Raw genomic sequence first — 13,372 nt, 5'->3', positions numbered from 1 at the left:
TGACTTCATTACTATCTTGCTTAATGTATGTTCTGGGAATTAAGAGAGAACCTCAGCTCTGCCATAAATTCACTGTGTGACCTTCGGCAAGTCAGTAGGGCTTGCTCATCTGTATAAAGAACACATTGTCCTAAATCAGTGATTTTTTTTTTTCTTTTTTAAACTTTTTTTTAAGGAGTTAAATTCCTTTGCTAGATGAGATCTTACACAGCATTCTACTGTGCAAAACAGATGAAAGCATTCCTGCCTCTGCTGGCCCAGGCAGGTATGGGTGGCTCAAAGCTCTGCTTGTCCCGGAGGGATGGCAAAGAAACCCTAGGACCGAAAAATCAGAGTTTGAAAACCACCATAGGTAGGAGAAGATAATGCTAATTCCTTTCTAGCTTTAACATTCCAGGGTTCTGAGGAGGTGCAAATCCCACTGGTTAAATAAAGGGCGGAGCCTAAGACTGAATTCCAAAGTGACTTCAATACTAAAGAGGTTCACTGCCCTTCCCTGAGGGGGTGCACTTATGTGCTGCGTGGTGGGGGGTGCTTTGCTTGTGTGCGACCTTGCTGGTCCTCCAATGAATTAACTATTTCCTATGATTTACAAATAAGAAAAATGAGGCTCAGGATAGTTAAGTAATGTCACTTGCCCAAGGTCAAAGGCTGGGAAGTAGGACTTGAAGCAGATGAGCTCCAGAGTTCACGCTAGTGAGCCACCGGGCTTCAGGCTGCAGCAGCTCAGCGGTAACTGAATGGCAGAGCTTCTGTGGCTGCAGTGACTGAGCTGACAGGGCTGTGGAAAACTGGTGCTTTTACTGCCTAGCTCAGTACTTGAAATTCAGTTTACTGTAAAGGTCTGATATACACGGAAGATAGGACTTTTGTTATCTGACTTATGTAAACCTGTATATATTAGGATGTCAATAATTTATATGCTTGGGAAAGGATAAAATTCAAGCAACCTGAAGAATTCTCAAAAGTATGCTCTCTTTCAAGAGAGGAATTAATCGAAGAAGTGTGGCAACAGAGGGACCTTTAGGGAACATGGGACACATCAGAATTGCCAGGAAGATTTAAAAAAACAAAGGGGTGCCTGCCTGGCTGATTCAGTCGGTAGAGCATGTGACTCTTGATCTCAGGGTCTTGAGTTTGAGTCCCACACTGGGTGTAGAGCCTACTTAAAGAAACAAACAAAAATCCTCCACAGCCATTCTAACAATGATTATTATTGGGTAGCGGTCCTTCACTTTTTATTTTTATCTCTCTGTACCACTTGTTTGTTTTTTGTTTTTTTTTTTTTTTTGACTTAGAGAGATACAGTGAGAGAGGGAACACAAGCAGGGGAAGTGGGAGAGGGAGAAGCAGGCTCCCCGCCAAGCAGGGAGCCCAATGAGGGCTTGATCCCTGGACTTTGGGGTCATGACCTGAGCGGAAGGCAGACGCCCAACTGACTAAGCCACCTAGGCGCACCCCATTTGGATTTTTTTTAAGGGTACAATGAGATAAGGGGTTTTTTAAATCTAACTTTTTTTAGTTGAGTATAGTTGACACACAACGTTATATTAGCTATGGGTATAGAGCATAGTGGTTCAATGTCTCTATGTGACATGCCACCCTTACAACAATGTAGCTACCGCCTGTCATCATGCAACACTGACTAGTTTCCCTGTGCTGTGCCTTTTATTCCCTCAATGTACTCGTTCCATAATTGGAAGCCTGTATCTCCCTCTCCCCTTCACCCCTTTTGCCCATCCCCCCACACTCCTTCTCTTCTGGCAGCTATCGTTTTGTTCTCTGCATTTAGAGGTCTGATTCTGCTTTTTTGTTGTCTGTTTTTTTAGATTCCACACATAAATGAAACCATACGGTATTTGTCTTTCTCCTACTTATTTCATTTGGCATACCCTCTAGGTCCATCCAAGTTGTCACCAATGCAAGATCTCATTTCTTTCATTTTATGCTGCAAAATATTCCATTTTATATATACCATAATTTCTTTTATTCATCAGTCAATAGACACTTGGGCTGCTTCCATATCTTCACTATTGTATGTAATGCTGTAATAAAGATAGGAGTGCATATATCTTTTTGAATTAGTATTTCAGGTCCTCTGCCCATTTTAATCCAATTATTTGGTTTTTTGGTCTTGAATTGTTTAAGTTTTTTTAATATATAACGTAGATATTAACCCCTTATTGAATATATCATTTGCAAATATTTTCTCCCATTCAGTAGGCTGTTTTGTTTTATTGATGGTTTCCTTTACTGTGCAAAAGCTTTTTATATTAACATAGTCCCAATAGTTAATTTTTGCTTTTGTTTCCCTTGCCTTAGGAGATCTGGCTGCAAAAAATGTTGCCATAGCCAATGTCAAGAGAAATTACTGCCTTTGTTCTTCTTTAAGAGTTTTATGGAGTTTTATGGTTTCGGGTCTCACATTTAGGTCTTTTTTTTTTTTTTAAGATTTTATTTATTTATTTGACAGAGAGAGAGAAAGAGATCACAAGTAGGCAGAGAGGCAGGCAGAGACAGAAAGGGAAGCAGGCTCCCTGCTGAGCAGAGAACTTGATGCAGGGCTGGATCCCAGGACCCTGAGATCATGACCTGAGCCAAAGGCAGAGACTTAACCCACCTAGCTATCCAGGCGCCCCTCACATTTAGGGCTTTAATCCATTTTGAGTTTATTTTTCTATATGGTATAAGAAAGTGGTCCAGCCATAGCAGTCAGACAAGCAAAGAAATAAAAGTCATCTATATTAGGAAGAAAGAAGTTAAAACTGTTACTACTTGCAGATGACATGATACTATATATAGAAAACCCTAAAGATTCCACCAAAAAAAACTATTAGAATAAATTAATCAGTAAAGTAGCAGGATATAAAATTAAAACACAGAAATTAGTTATATTTCTATACTCTAATAATAAAACAGCAAAAAGAGAAGTTAAGAAAACCGGTACATTCCCATTGTACCAAGAAGAATAACGTACCTAGGAATAAACTTAACCAAGGAGATGAAGACCTGTAGTCTGAAAATTATAAAACACTGATGAGAGAAATGGAAGATAAGACAACAAATGGATTTTCTATAAGTAAACATGCTGATCTTAAAAAAAAAAAAAAAGTATGCAGTAGCTACCTACATAGTAAGATAATTGGTCATTTTGGTTTTTTCCAATGTACTTCTTTGAAATAATTAAAAAAAAAAAACTACTAAATGTATTTTTTGAAAAAATCCTGGGTTCTATCTCAGACCTACTGATCAAATCTCTGGAAAATGATCTTAGTCCTGGTTTTTTTTTTTTTTTTTTTTTTTTAAGATTTATTTATTTGTGGCGCCTGGGTGGCTCAGTGGGTTAAGCCGCTGCTTTCGGCTCAGGTCATGATCTCAGAGTCCTGGGATCGAGCCCCGCATCGGGTTCTCTGCTCAGCGGGGAGCCTGCTTCCTCCTCTCTCTCTGCCTGCCTCTCTGCCTGCTTGTGATCTCTCTGTCAAATAAATAAATAAAATCTTTAAAAAAAAAAAGATTTATTTATTTATTTTAACAAAAGAGGGAAAGTGTGAGTGGGGCGTTGAGGCAGAGGGAGGGGAAGCAGACTCCCCACTGAGTGTGGAGCCCACTCAGGGCTCAATCCCATGACCCTCAGATCATGACCCGAGCCAAAACCAAGAGATGGAGGCTTAACCGACAGAGCCACGTGCCCCAGTCAGGGGTTATTTTTAAAACTTCTGTAACTCAATCTCATGTTTGCCCCTGATTAATAACCACTGATCAAATACCTTCCTTTTAGAGATGAAAAGAAGAGGCCTAGAAAAGCAAAGTTTGTTTACTCAAGATCACATAGCTAGAGAAAAGTACAGAAAATACGCATGGAATAGGATCTACACTAAAACTGCCTATATATACAGACAGGTTTGGGGGTAATCACCCAACCCATGTTCTGGGAGATCTGCCATACCAGCCACAGAGCCTGATAACCAGAACAGATGGTGTATATAAGGCTGACCAGTAACCTATGCCTTACACGGCTCAACTTAAAAATCAAGCTAAGTCCATGAACTTTCCTTCCCTGGAATATGACCTGAGAAATAAAGGAAAATCTTGAGTTAGTTGTGGGTGGTAAACCTGAGAAAGCATGGCTGTGATGAGCCAGATGCAAATACAACGAAAACAGGACACCTATCTGCAAAGAAAGCAGAGATGCCATGGAAGAGGGGAGGAGGAAGAAAAAGGAGTGACTTCTTTGCAATTCTGGTTCCTGTGAAGCCTGGCTATCCATCAGTTCATGCTTTTGGCTTCTTATAAGCTCTGCTGTATCCTTACAATATCTCTTTTTTTTTTTCCTAAGCTGGCTTCACTGGCTTTCTGTACCTTCTATTAGATTAAAAGTAATATCTGATTAAATCAGATCTGATCTGATTAAATATCTATCTGATTAATATCTATCTGATTAAAAGTACCAAGCCAAAGCACTTTGATCTCCAATATTTCCAAGTAGTTTCAAATGAAGTTAAAATAAACTAATGGCTACCATGAAAAAAACCCTTAGTATTCTAGTATTCTTAGTATTCATATTGTAAAGCATGAACAATGTCACATAATACTTATATAGTTAAAAAATAATGTTCTCATGTGTTACCCAAAGTGTCAACCAAATGAAAATCTCATTTGGTTTTCATAACCTCATGAGATGGGTAAGGCAAGTTATTCTCATTTGCCGGATGAGAAAACTCAGATCCAGAGAAGTCAAGTGATTTGCTCAGTCACACAGCTATTACATGGCAGAGTAGAAACTACATGGACTTTTTATTACACAGGTGTGCTACTTTAATACCATGCTGTTTTCTACTTAACTAAGGGTGGTACAGCATAAGGGCAATGACAGCAGTCAGAATCTCCCCCAAATACCTACCCCATTAGCCTTACAGTTCCCACAAATGAACACTTGGGCATTCTTAAATCAAGTACTTTAGATCACGGTTTTAAAAAATTTGGCACTACTGGTATTTTGAACAGGATAATTCTTTGTTGTGGGGGCTGTCCTATGCCTTGCAGGACATCTACCCACTACATGCCAGTAATATTCCCCCAATTTTGACAACCAAAATTGTCTCCAGACATTGCTAACTGTCTTCTGGTGGTGGTGGGGTGGGGGGGAGTTCTGCCCACCCCCATGAGCACAGCTGCTTTAGATCCTCTAGGTATTTCTTGTCTTATGAAATCTGGTTTCATGCAAGAACAACTCAGCAGCACAATTATATATGTTTATGTCATAGATGAAAGAAAGAGTTCTAAACTGTAAGCATCAGAATGAAAAAAAAATCTACAGCTTTGAAACAAGACTACTTAGAAAAAATCTACTGTATTAGCTGCAGATCTCTTTATTTAAAGTTCAGCCAGGGGGCACCTGGGCGGCTCAGTGGGTTGAGCCTCTGCCTTCGGCTCAGGTCATGATCTCGGGGTCCTGGGATCGAGTCCCACATCGGGGCTCTCTGCTCTGCAGGGAGCCAGCTTCCTCCTTTCTCTCTGCTTGCCTCTCTGCCCACTTGTGATCTCTCTCTGTCAAATAAATAAAAAAAAAATCTTTAAAAAAAAAATAAAAAAAATAAAGTTCAGCCAGGCATGGAGTTAAAAGTTCTTAAGCATTCTGGCAGAAGTAGGAGTACCAAGAGGAGGTGTTGCTTATTTGCAGTGGTTCTTTTGCGATATTTGACCTTTTAATACTATGTACTGGACTCTCAACGTCAACTATGGTACTAAATTGCATGAAAGGATGGAGGATTCATGAACTTCTGGTCCAGCATTAATGAAGAGAAATAGGAGTCACAGGTGCAAGCCATGTATATAGTTAAAAATGTTCTAGGGGCACCGGCACAGCTAAGTCGGTTAAGCTCCGACTTTCGATCTCAGCTCAGGTCTTGATCTCAGGGTTGTAAGTTCAAGCCCGGTGTTGGGCTCCACACTGGGCTTGGAGTCTAATTCTAAAAAAATATGTTCTACTAATGATGAATTATATGTTGGCTAACTGAAAAAAAAAAAATATATATATATTCTAGTAACCACATTTAAAATGTTAAAAGAAACAGTAACCAAGCGCCCCTGTAATAGACAAAAAGACTTTTATGGTAACAGTATAATGTTATACAGTCCAGTGGTAAATTCACTCGATTTTTTAAGACCCATTCTATGTTAGTTTATTACAAGTGTAGCTACAACTGTCTCTCTTTAAAAATATTCCATTATTTAAAAACTTAATTGTTAGTCACTAATAAGGGACAGACTCCAAGGCACTGACCTACCTCTCTTGAGTATATTCATACCCCATTTGCATTTTAGTAGAACTTGACTCGGTGGATTTGACATACTGCAGTACAAAAAATATTTCTCATTTTATGACTTCAAAGACTTGAAAATTTCACCAAGAATCACACAGTATCAAAGGTGATGGGCTTGGTGAATTGCCAACTACTGTTCATACTACCGCCCCTTCATGATACCACTTAAGAAAACAAACAGAAATGCTGGCTCTTCACCAATGTTCAGAAGTATCACATTTCTGGGGGTGCTTGGGTGACTCAGTTGGTTAAGTGTCTGCCTTTAGCTCGGGTCATGATCCTGGGGTCCTGGGATCGAGCCCCACATTGGTCTCCCTGCTCTCCAGGAAGCCTGCTTCTCCCTCTCCCACTCACCCAGCTTGTGTTCCCTCTCTCGCCGTGTCTCTCTCTGACATATAAATAAATAAAATAAAATAAAAGAAGTATCACATTTCTACCAACGATTTCAGTGATTCCTGTCATTTAATCATTTACTATTATTATAAATGTAAAATCTTCTCCGTAACTTCTTTTTTTTTTTTTTAAAGATTTTATTTATTTATTTGACACAGAGAGAGAGATCACAAGTAGGCAGAGAGGCAGGCAGAGAGGCAGGCAAGCAGGCTCCCTGCTGAGCAGAGAGCCCGATGCGGGGCTTGATCCCAGGTCCCTGAGACCATGACCTGAGCTGAAGGCAGAGGCCCAACCCGCTGAGCCACCCAGGTGCCCCCGTAACTTCTAATAGTATCACTCCGTGGTAAGTGGTGATACTAACGTTCAAGTTAAAATTGTGGCCCAGAAGGAATCACTTTAGAACAGGAGTTAAGTATGACAAAACTGTCAAAGAATGCGAACAACTGCCACGAGGGAACAATCGGCAAACTATTAGAGGTAGCTGCTGAGAAAATAAGGCGCAACATTAAAGAATATTCTACAATGATTATATAACTCCCAAACACCTACCAAACTCCCCACACAAACAGGTAATTCAAAGCAGAATCCTGAATTATGCCAGTTTGGGATTTTTGACTTGTATATCTCCCAGAAAGCATCTGTGACTACTTCGCACTTAGTATAAAACTTTTAGAGACACTGCTGCTGTGGGCTGTTGTTTGGGTAACGGATGTCCAATGACTGGACCCAGGGTGAGCATCTGAATTAAGGATAGCCAACCCGTGGCCATGTGAAGCCCGGGAAGCAGTCTGGTACAAAAAGCAGAAACGGCTTTGCCCAGTAGGAACAAGGATGATTAGCAAGGCTGGACCTTCTCTATGGAGGTTGAAAAGGAAAGTATATGGGGAACCAGGTGGAAACAAAAAGACACAACGAGCAAAGCAGGGAGGGTGAGTTAGTCACAGTAATGGTGGTGCCTCAGAGGAAGGATCCATAACCTGCCATGCCTGCCTCCAAAACTGCCTCGGATTCCAGAACATGAACTTCATTGGGATTTCTGGGGTACTTCTATTTCTTTAGTGCCACTGTGGATCCATAATAAATCCTGAGACCGGAGGTAGTTCGAGAAACCTACTGCCCAATATGTACACTCTTTCCCTGGGAAATCTTCCTATGGAGGTAGTGAGTTCTCTACTCTCACTTTCACTCACAGAAGGGCCTTCAAATGCTAAGGGAAAGAAATTCTTCTGTAAAAAAAGTAGCTCTACATACCTGCATTTTTTTCTCTTGTTCGTTTTCTCCAATCATCCCAGTACCTGTTACACTTTCACTGCCATCAATGGACACCTAGAAAAATAAAATAAAGCTTTAAAAAGTTTTACCTTTTGACATTTCTTTGGGTGATAAGTACACAGGGATTCATTATCATTTATTTTTGTGTGTGTTTGAAATTTTCTACTATAAAAAGTGGGGAAAAGAAACCTTTTAGGGGCGCCTGGGTGGCTCAGTGGGTTAAGCCGCTGCCTTCGGCTCAGGTCATGATCTCAGGGTCCTGGGATCAAGTCCCGAATCGGGCTCTCTGCTCAGCAGGGAGCCTGCTTCCCTCTCTCTCTCTCTCTCTCTGCCTGCCTCTCCATCTACTTGTGATCTCTCTCTGTCAAATAAATAAATAAAATCTTAAAAAAAAAAAAAAAGAAAAAGAAACCTTTTAAATGTATGAAAGATACATGTTCCGTGTAAGGAAAAAACCCAGTACTTTTGATGTAAAACTTAACTGAGACTTTCCTTCACTTTTTCCAATCTCTAATTTCTGCTTCTTAATTCATAAGCTGTTCCATCTATACTTTATTATTTATTTTACGGCACTCATCTTTGAATATATCTTTCTGTGACTTATCAGTCCCCATTTCTTTTCTATAAGCTCTTATTCCATTCCTGTTATCTGTACTTAACTATTTTTCCTACACTTCACTTCTTTTAAGATAAATGCTGATCTCCTTAAGGCTGTCTGATTTTGACTTTGAATTGCTAGTTTCTTCTTCGATAAAGTAGACTTTTTTTTGTTTTATTTTAATGAAAAGTAAAGAAGCTATATCTGGGACGTTCTTGACATTGTAAAATGCTGTACCTTTGCTGCATACTGTTCCAGAGCACTGATGGTGTCGGGGTCAATCGTGGCATCTCCGGTGTGCAGACCTGCCACCGTCCCATCAGCCTGAATTGCCAAGATGGTGTCAGACTGCGGGACCTGCACCGCATGGTGGATGTACGCAGTGGTGCCGTCTTCCAGCTGCACTGCCTGTAAGGCGCTCTGGTCATAACTGTCTGGGGGAGAGGAAGAGAAGGGCATGAAATTATAGGTAGTCTGACAGAGTTACAGATTTAAAGGAAGAAGGGAAGGAACTTTGGCTGAGTAGGTCCATGTGCCTCACATGTGTGCTCTCCTTCAGTTTCTCATAACAATTCTGTGAGGTGGGTGTATGTACCACCCTCATTCAGGAAAAGGGAAACTGAGTTCTGGGGGAAGTCAAGTCACTTTCCTTAGGAACCAGAAAATGGAAAAAACTAACAATTAACAGTCAAAATCAGTAGAGGAACCAGGATCTAAACTCATGCCAGGATGACTCCAAAGTCCATGGGCTTTTTTTCTCTTCTAAATAAGCATATATAGAGCTTTGTGAAATCATAAATCTAGACAATCACAATGAACCTGTGATTAAGTCCCCCTGCCAAAGAAAAAAATTCAGTTTACGTCTTTTTAACTTTAAATTACTTACAAATTTAAGTATTCCAAATTTTAAAAAATTTCCCCATTTGGTTTCACAACTAAAGTCTTTCTAAAACATGTAATGTCATTCTATAATATATTCTATAAGGTAATAATAGCTCACATTTTTCAAGCCTTTACTAGGTGACAAATACTGTGCTTTACATATGTTTGCACATTTTGTTCTCAAAACTACCCTATGATGTGGATACTCACTGTAACACTCATTTTACCTGAAGCACAGGTTAAGTAATTTGAACAAGGTCACACAGCTAAAAGACAGCAGGCCCAGATTTGAACCCAGACAGTCTGGCTTCAGAGCTATGCTCATTACTCCTATGCATTCCACCTCAAACCCCTGGGCCTCCCTACATGAAGTTAATAAGCGTTAACATTTTTGCCACATTGGCTTCAAATAAATTTAAAATTTTTATTTCATCTTAAAGACCAACATAATAGGCCAAGGATCTTGCTTAAAAATTATATTCGAGGGGTGCCCGGATGGCTCGGTCAGTTGAGCGTCTGCCTTTGGCTCGGATCATGATCTCAGGGTCCTGGGATTAAGCCCCACATTGGGCTCCCTGCTCAGCAGGGAGCCTGCTTCCTCCTCTCCCCCGCAGCTTATACTCTCTCTCTCAAATAAATAAAATCTTAAAAAATATATATTTAAGAGGGAAAAAAAAATCAATAATTTAAATTTCGAATGTTTAATTTTATATTCAAATAGTAGCCTCTACTCAAAGTCTATCAGAGACCAGGGGTTTGCCCTTCCAACCTGTTACTGGGCAGCTCAAATGATCACAAAGTTTTTCCTTAGACTGTGCCCAAATCCGCCATCTTGTATTTCAGAGAACAAGTACAAATCTTCTTTTACGTGACAGCATTTCAGCAAATACAGGCAGGTCTTACTTTTCTCACACTCCTCCCTTATTCCTATTTGCAAAATTAGTTTACCTTTGGAGGTATGGTGAATAAACGCTGTTGTTCCATCTTCTAGTTGCACTGCTTGACCATCCTCTAAACGCAAACTGTCCCCTGCTCAAGAACAATGATTACATTTAGATCCCACGTTTCCTAACGACCGGATAACTCAGCAATGAGTCAATAAACCATTAAACACATTATAAAAACCTACACGTGCTTTAGGAGTCCTTGAACACTACAGTATTTACTCTTATTTACTCTAAGTAAGTGTTAGTAAAAAAATAGCAGAATACTTGTTTTAGGAATATCTACTAGTGAGTAAGGAGAGTTGAAAAAAGAGGGGGATAAAAGAAAATGAGAGACATGCGGGAGTGAGCTCAAGTGATAGAAATATTCACGTAGGACTACTGTCCATTTATCTCCAGAGTGCAGTCCAGTAATTTCTTTTCTATGATTTTTAAGACAAAGTCTCAATGAAGTCCAAATGGTCTTTAGATCCTCTCTTTGCCACCTACTGATCTCCCCTTTCAAAAGGAGGACTAGAGACCTGAACCAAGTTTACACCAAGGTAGCTGGAGGCAGCAAATACCGAAGGATGAGAATCAGGAGTGTAAGTATCAAATACTTACTACTTTTAGGTATGGGTACATGTTGAACGTAGGCAGCAGAACCATCCTCCAGCTGAATGACCTGGCCGTCTATGAGTTTTCCATCTGGAACAAAAGATTTAAACCAATAAATTAGCCCAAGCAAACATTTTAAACTTTATACAATTTCAAAATGGTATCAACTATAAAAACATACACTACTTAAGATCATGTTCATCTTGATTCTTCCCTCAATGTTGAGGCAATTCAAAAACACATCCAGTGATCCTACAGAAAGCAGAAAATCCTCCCTCAGCCATTCTTCCTCCCTTCGAATTTTCAATTAATTAAGTTCAAGAGGAAGAGTGGCTCATCATGGCAAGCTATGGGAGCTGAATCTCTTTACCTTTCAGAGCCACTTAGGAACAGTGACCCTGACTGCAGGGAAGCTGAAACTGAGAAGACTGACAGATTCATCAGTGTATCTGAGGCCAGATGTCCTTCTCACTCCTACGTGCTATTCGTCCCTCAACTATGTATACATGCGTTCAGTAGATTCCCATAAAAACAAGGAGTTGGGAGAACTGAGCTATTTTTTGGCAAAAGTAAACGCTGATTTACAGATAATGTTATATAAGCAAAACCAAACGTTTATACTTCCATGCATATTTTGTAAAGACATTACATGATAACTTGGAAGTAAAAAAGCAAGAGAGGTCTTACTAGAAAGTGGTTGGGGACAACCCCCCATTAATTTCGACACCCCAGAGTATATTCCAAATGTCTCACAGGTTGTCCCCGAATTATCAAAACAAATTTAAGTGAACCGGAAACTACTGAAAATTAACATATGCAATACAGAGGCTTAATGATGGGCCAGGAAGGGGGGCGGGTAGTTGCTAGGCACTCCAACTCCGAGTTTACGAATTGCCGGTATTAACCAATGGGCTGTGTATGCGGCACGTACCTTTAGAATTATGTTGTATATAAGCGGTGGAACCATCTGCAAGTGTTACCGCTTGCAAGCTTACACCTTCCATATTCTCTAAATTGTCACCATCTATTATAAAAAAAAGTTATTTTCTTTAGCTGTCATACGTACATGCTGTCTAAATTTTTTAAATGAAAATCAGGCATAAGGCAGATTGCTTAAGACTCAAATGGGATTTCTTCTAGCATTTACAAAAAATATTTCCCTGCCCTCCTGTACCCAGTGTCCACTGCAGGGGAAGCCCATGATCCCCTCAAATGAAACTACTCACCTGCCACTGTTACTGCCTCTGTCAGGCACAGGGTAACGTGTTGAGCCTCCATTCCTCCTCCAGGAAACTCTGTCATTCCCTGAGAATCTCGATTTATTTGGGCTAACAACATTTTCTACCTTGAGGAAAAATACAGGCACTTGAGAACAAAGAACAATGCAAATAAAACAAAAACGACAAAGAATATTTAGGAACCACAGAAATGTGCTACAGAAATAAACAGTGTTTGAAATAAGCTGAAATTTCACTTAATATGCAGGGTAAGAGCATCCATCCACAGTCCGAAGCACACTTTTCATAATCCATCAGAAAACTATTGAGCACACTGACAACTCTGGCCCATCGGTTTTGTCCCATGTCTAGTGTTCACAACTTTGGGTTTAACGTAAGATTCCCACTTATTCCCACAATCCTGTTGCCTCGATCTGCAGAGAGCTGCCCTGCTTCTGGCCACTTCTCACTTCGCCATCACTGCCCTAATTCAAGCCACTGCCACCTCTTGCCCACATGACTGCCATACTACAGCATCCTAACGGGTCTCCCTGCTGGCCCTGTGACCTCCCCACGGTCTCTTATCAACACAACAGTCACTGTGCCCTTTAGAAGGGAAAAGTTAGATCATGTCCCTTTGCTGCTCAAAACCTTCTGATAACTTACCAGAGTAAAGCCAAAAGTCTTCACCCTGGCCGAGGAGCCCGATGATCTTGCCCCTCACTTCCTACTGCTTTCCATCTCATTCATTTCATTTCAGCCACACTGGTGTCCCTCCTTTTGCTCAAACATACAGGGTGATGTTGCCTCGCGACCTTTACATTTCATGTTCCTTCTGCCCGAAACATGCTTTACAGTCTCTTCACTGTTATTCCCTCATTTTCTTCAAGTCTTTGTTTACTGTTGTCACCCCAATGAGAGCTTCCTTGTTCACTTCATTTCAAGCTGCACCTCCCAACCATGATATACCCTAGCCCTCCTCCCTCCTTTATATTTCTACATAGCACTTAATATTTGATATATGACATATATTTAGTTTGTTTATTTTTGTTTGTTTGTTTGTTTTAGAGGGAGAAGGGGAGGGGGTGAAGAGAGGCAGAGGGAGAAGAGAGAGAATCTTAAGCAGGCTCCACACCTAGTGCAGAG

General features: G+C 40.4%; 1 protein-coding gene across 6 annotated transcripts in view; it reads right to left on the bottom strand.

Annotated features, from left to right (window-relative positions):
• Positions 1-13,372, bottom strand: part of ZNF143 (zinc finger protein 143) — a 57,444-nt gene that overhangs the window by 29,374 nt on the left and 14,698 nt on the right. For 2 of the 6 annotated variants that reach the window (XM_047690574.1, XM_047690575.1), the window contains 6 exons: positions 12,236-12,354; positions 11,941-12,033; positions 11,016-11,099; positions 10,417-10,500; positions 8,824-9,020; positions 7,968-8,042 (listed from right to left, as the gene is read on the bottom strand). In XM_047690574.1, coding sequence (XP_047546530.1) covers positions 7,968-8,042; positions 8,824-9,020; positions 10,417-10,500; positions 11,016-11,099; positions 11,941-12,033; positions 12,236-12,347 — 645 coding nt within the window. In that variant the 5' untranslated portion in view covers positions 12,348-12,354. Of the gene's footprint in view, positions 1-7,967; positions 8,043-8,823; positions 9,021-10,416; positions 10,501-11,015; positions 11,100-11,940; positions 12,034-12,235; positions 12,355-12,892; positions 13,371-13,372 lie in introns of those variants that run through there. The other 4 variants (XM_047690572.1, XM_047690577.1, XM_047690576.1 and 1 more) reach the window with 3 other exon arrangements.

This window comes from Lutra lutra, chromosome 10 (genome assembly GCF_902655055.1).
Source record: "Lutra lutra chromosome 10, mLutLut1.2, whole genome shotgun sequence".
Classification (NCBI taxonomy): domain Eukaryota; kingdom Metazoa; phylum Chordata; class Mammalia; order Carnivora; family Mustelidae; genus Lutra; species Lutra lutra.
The sequence above is the reverse complement of the archived record's forward strand: the minus strand, read 5'-3'. Positions and strand labels throughout refer to the sequence as shown.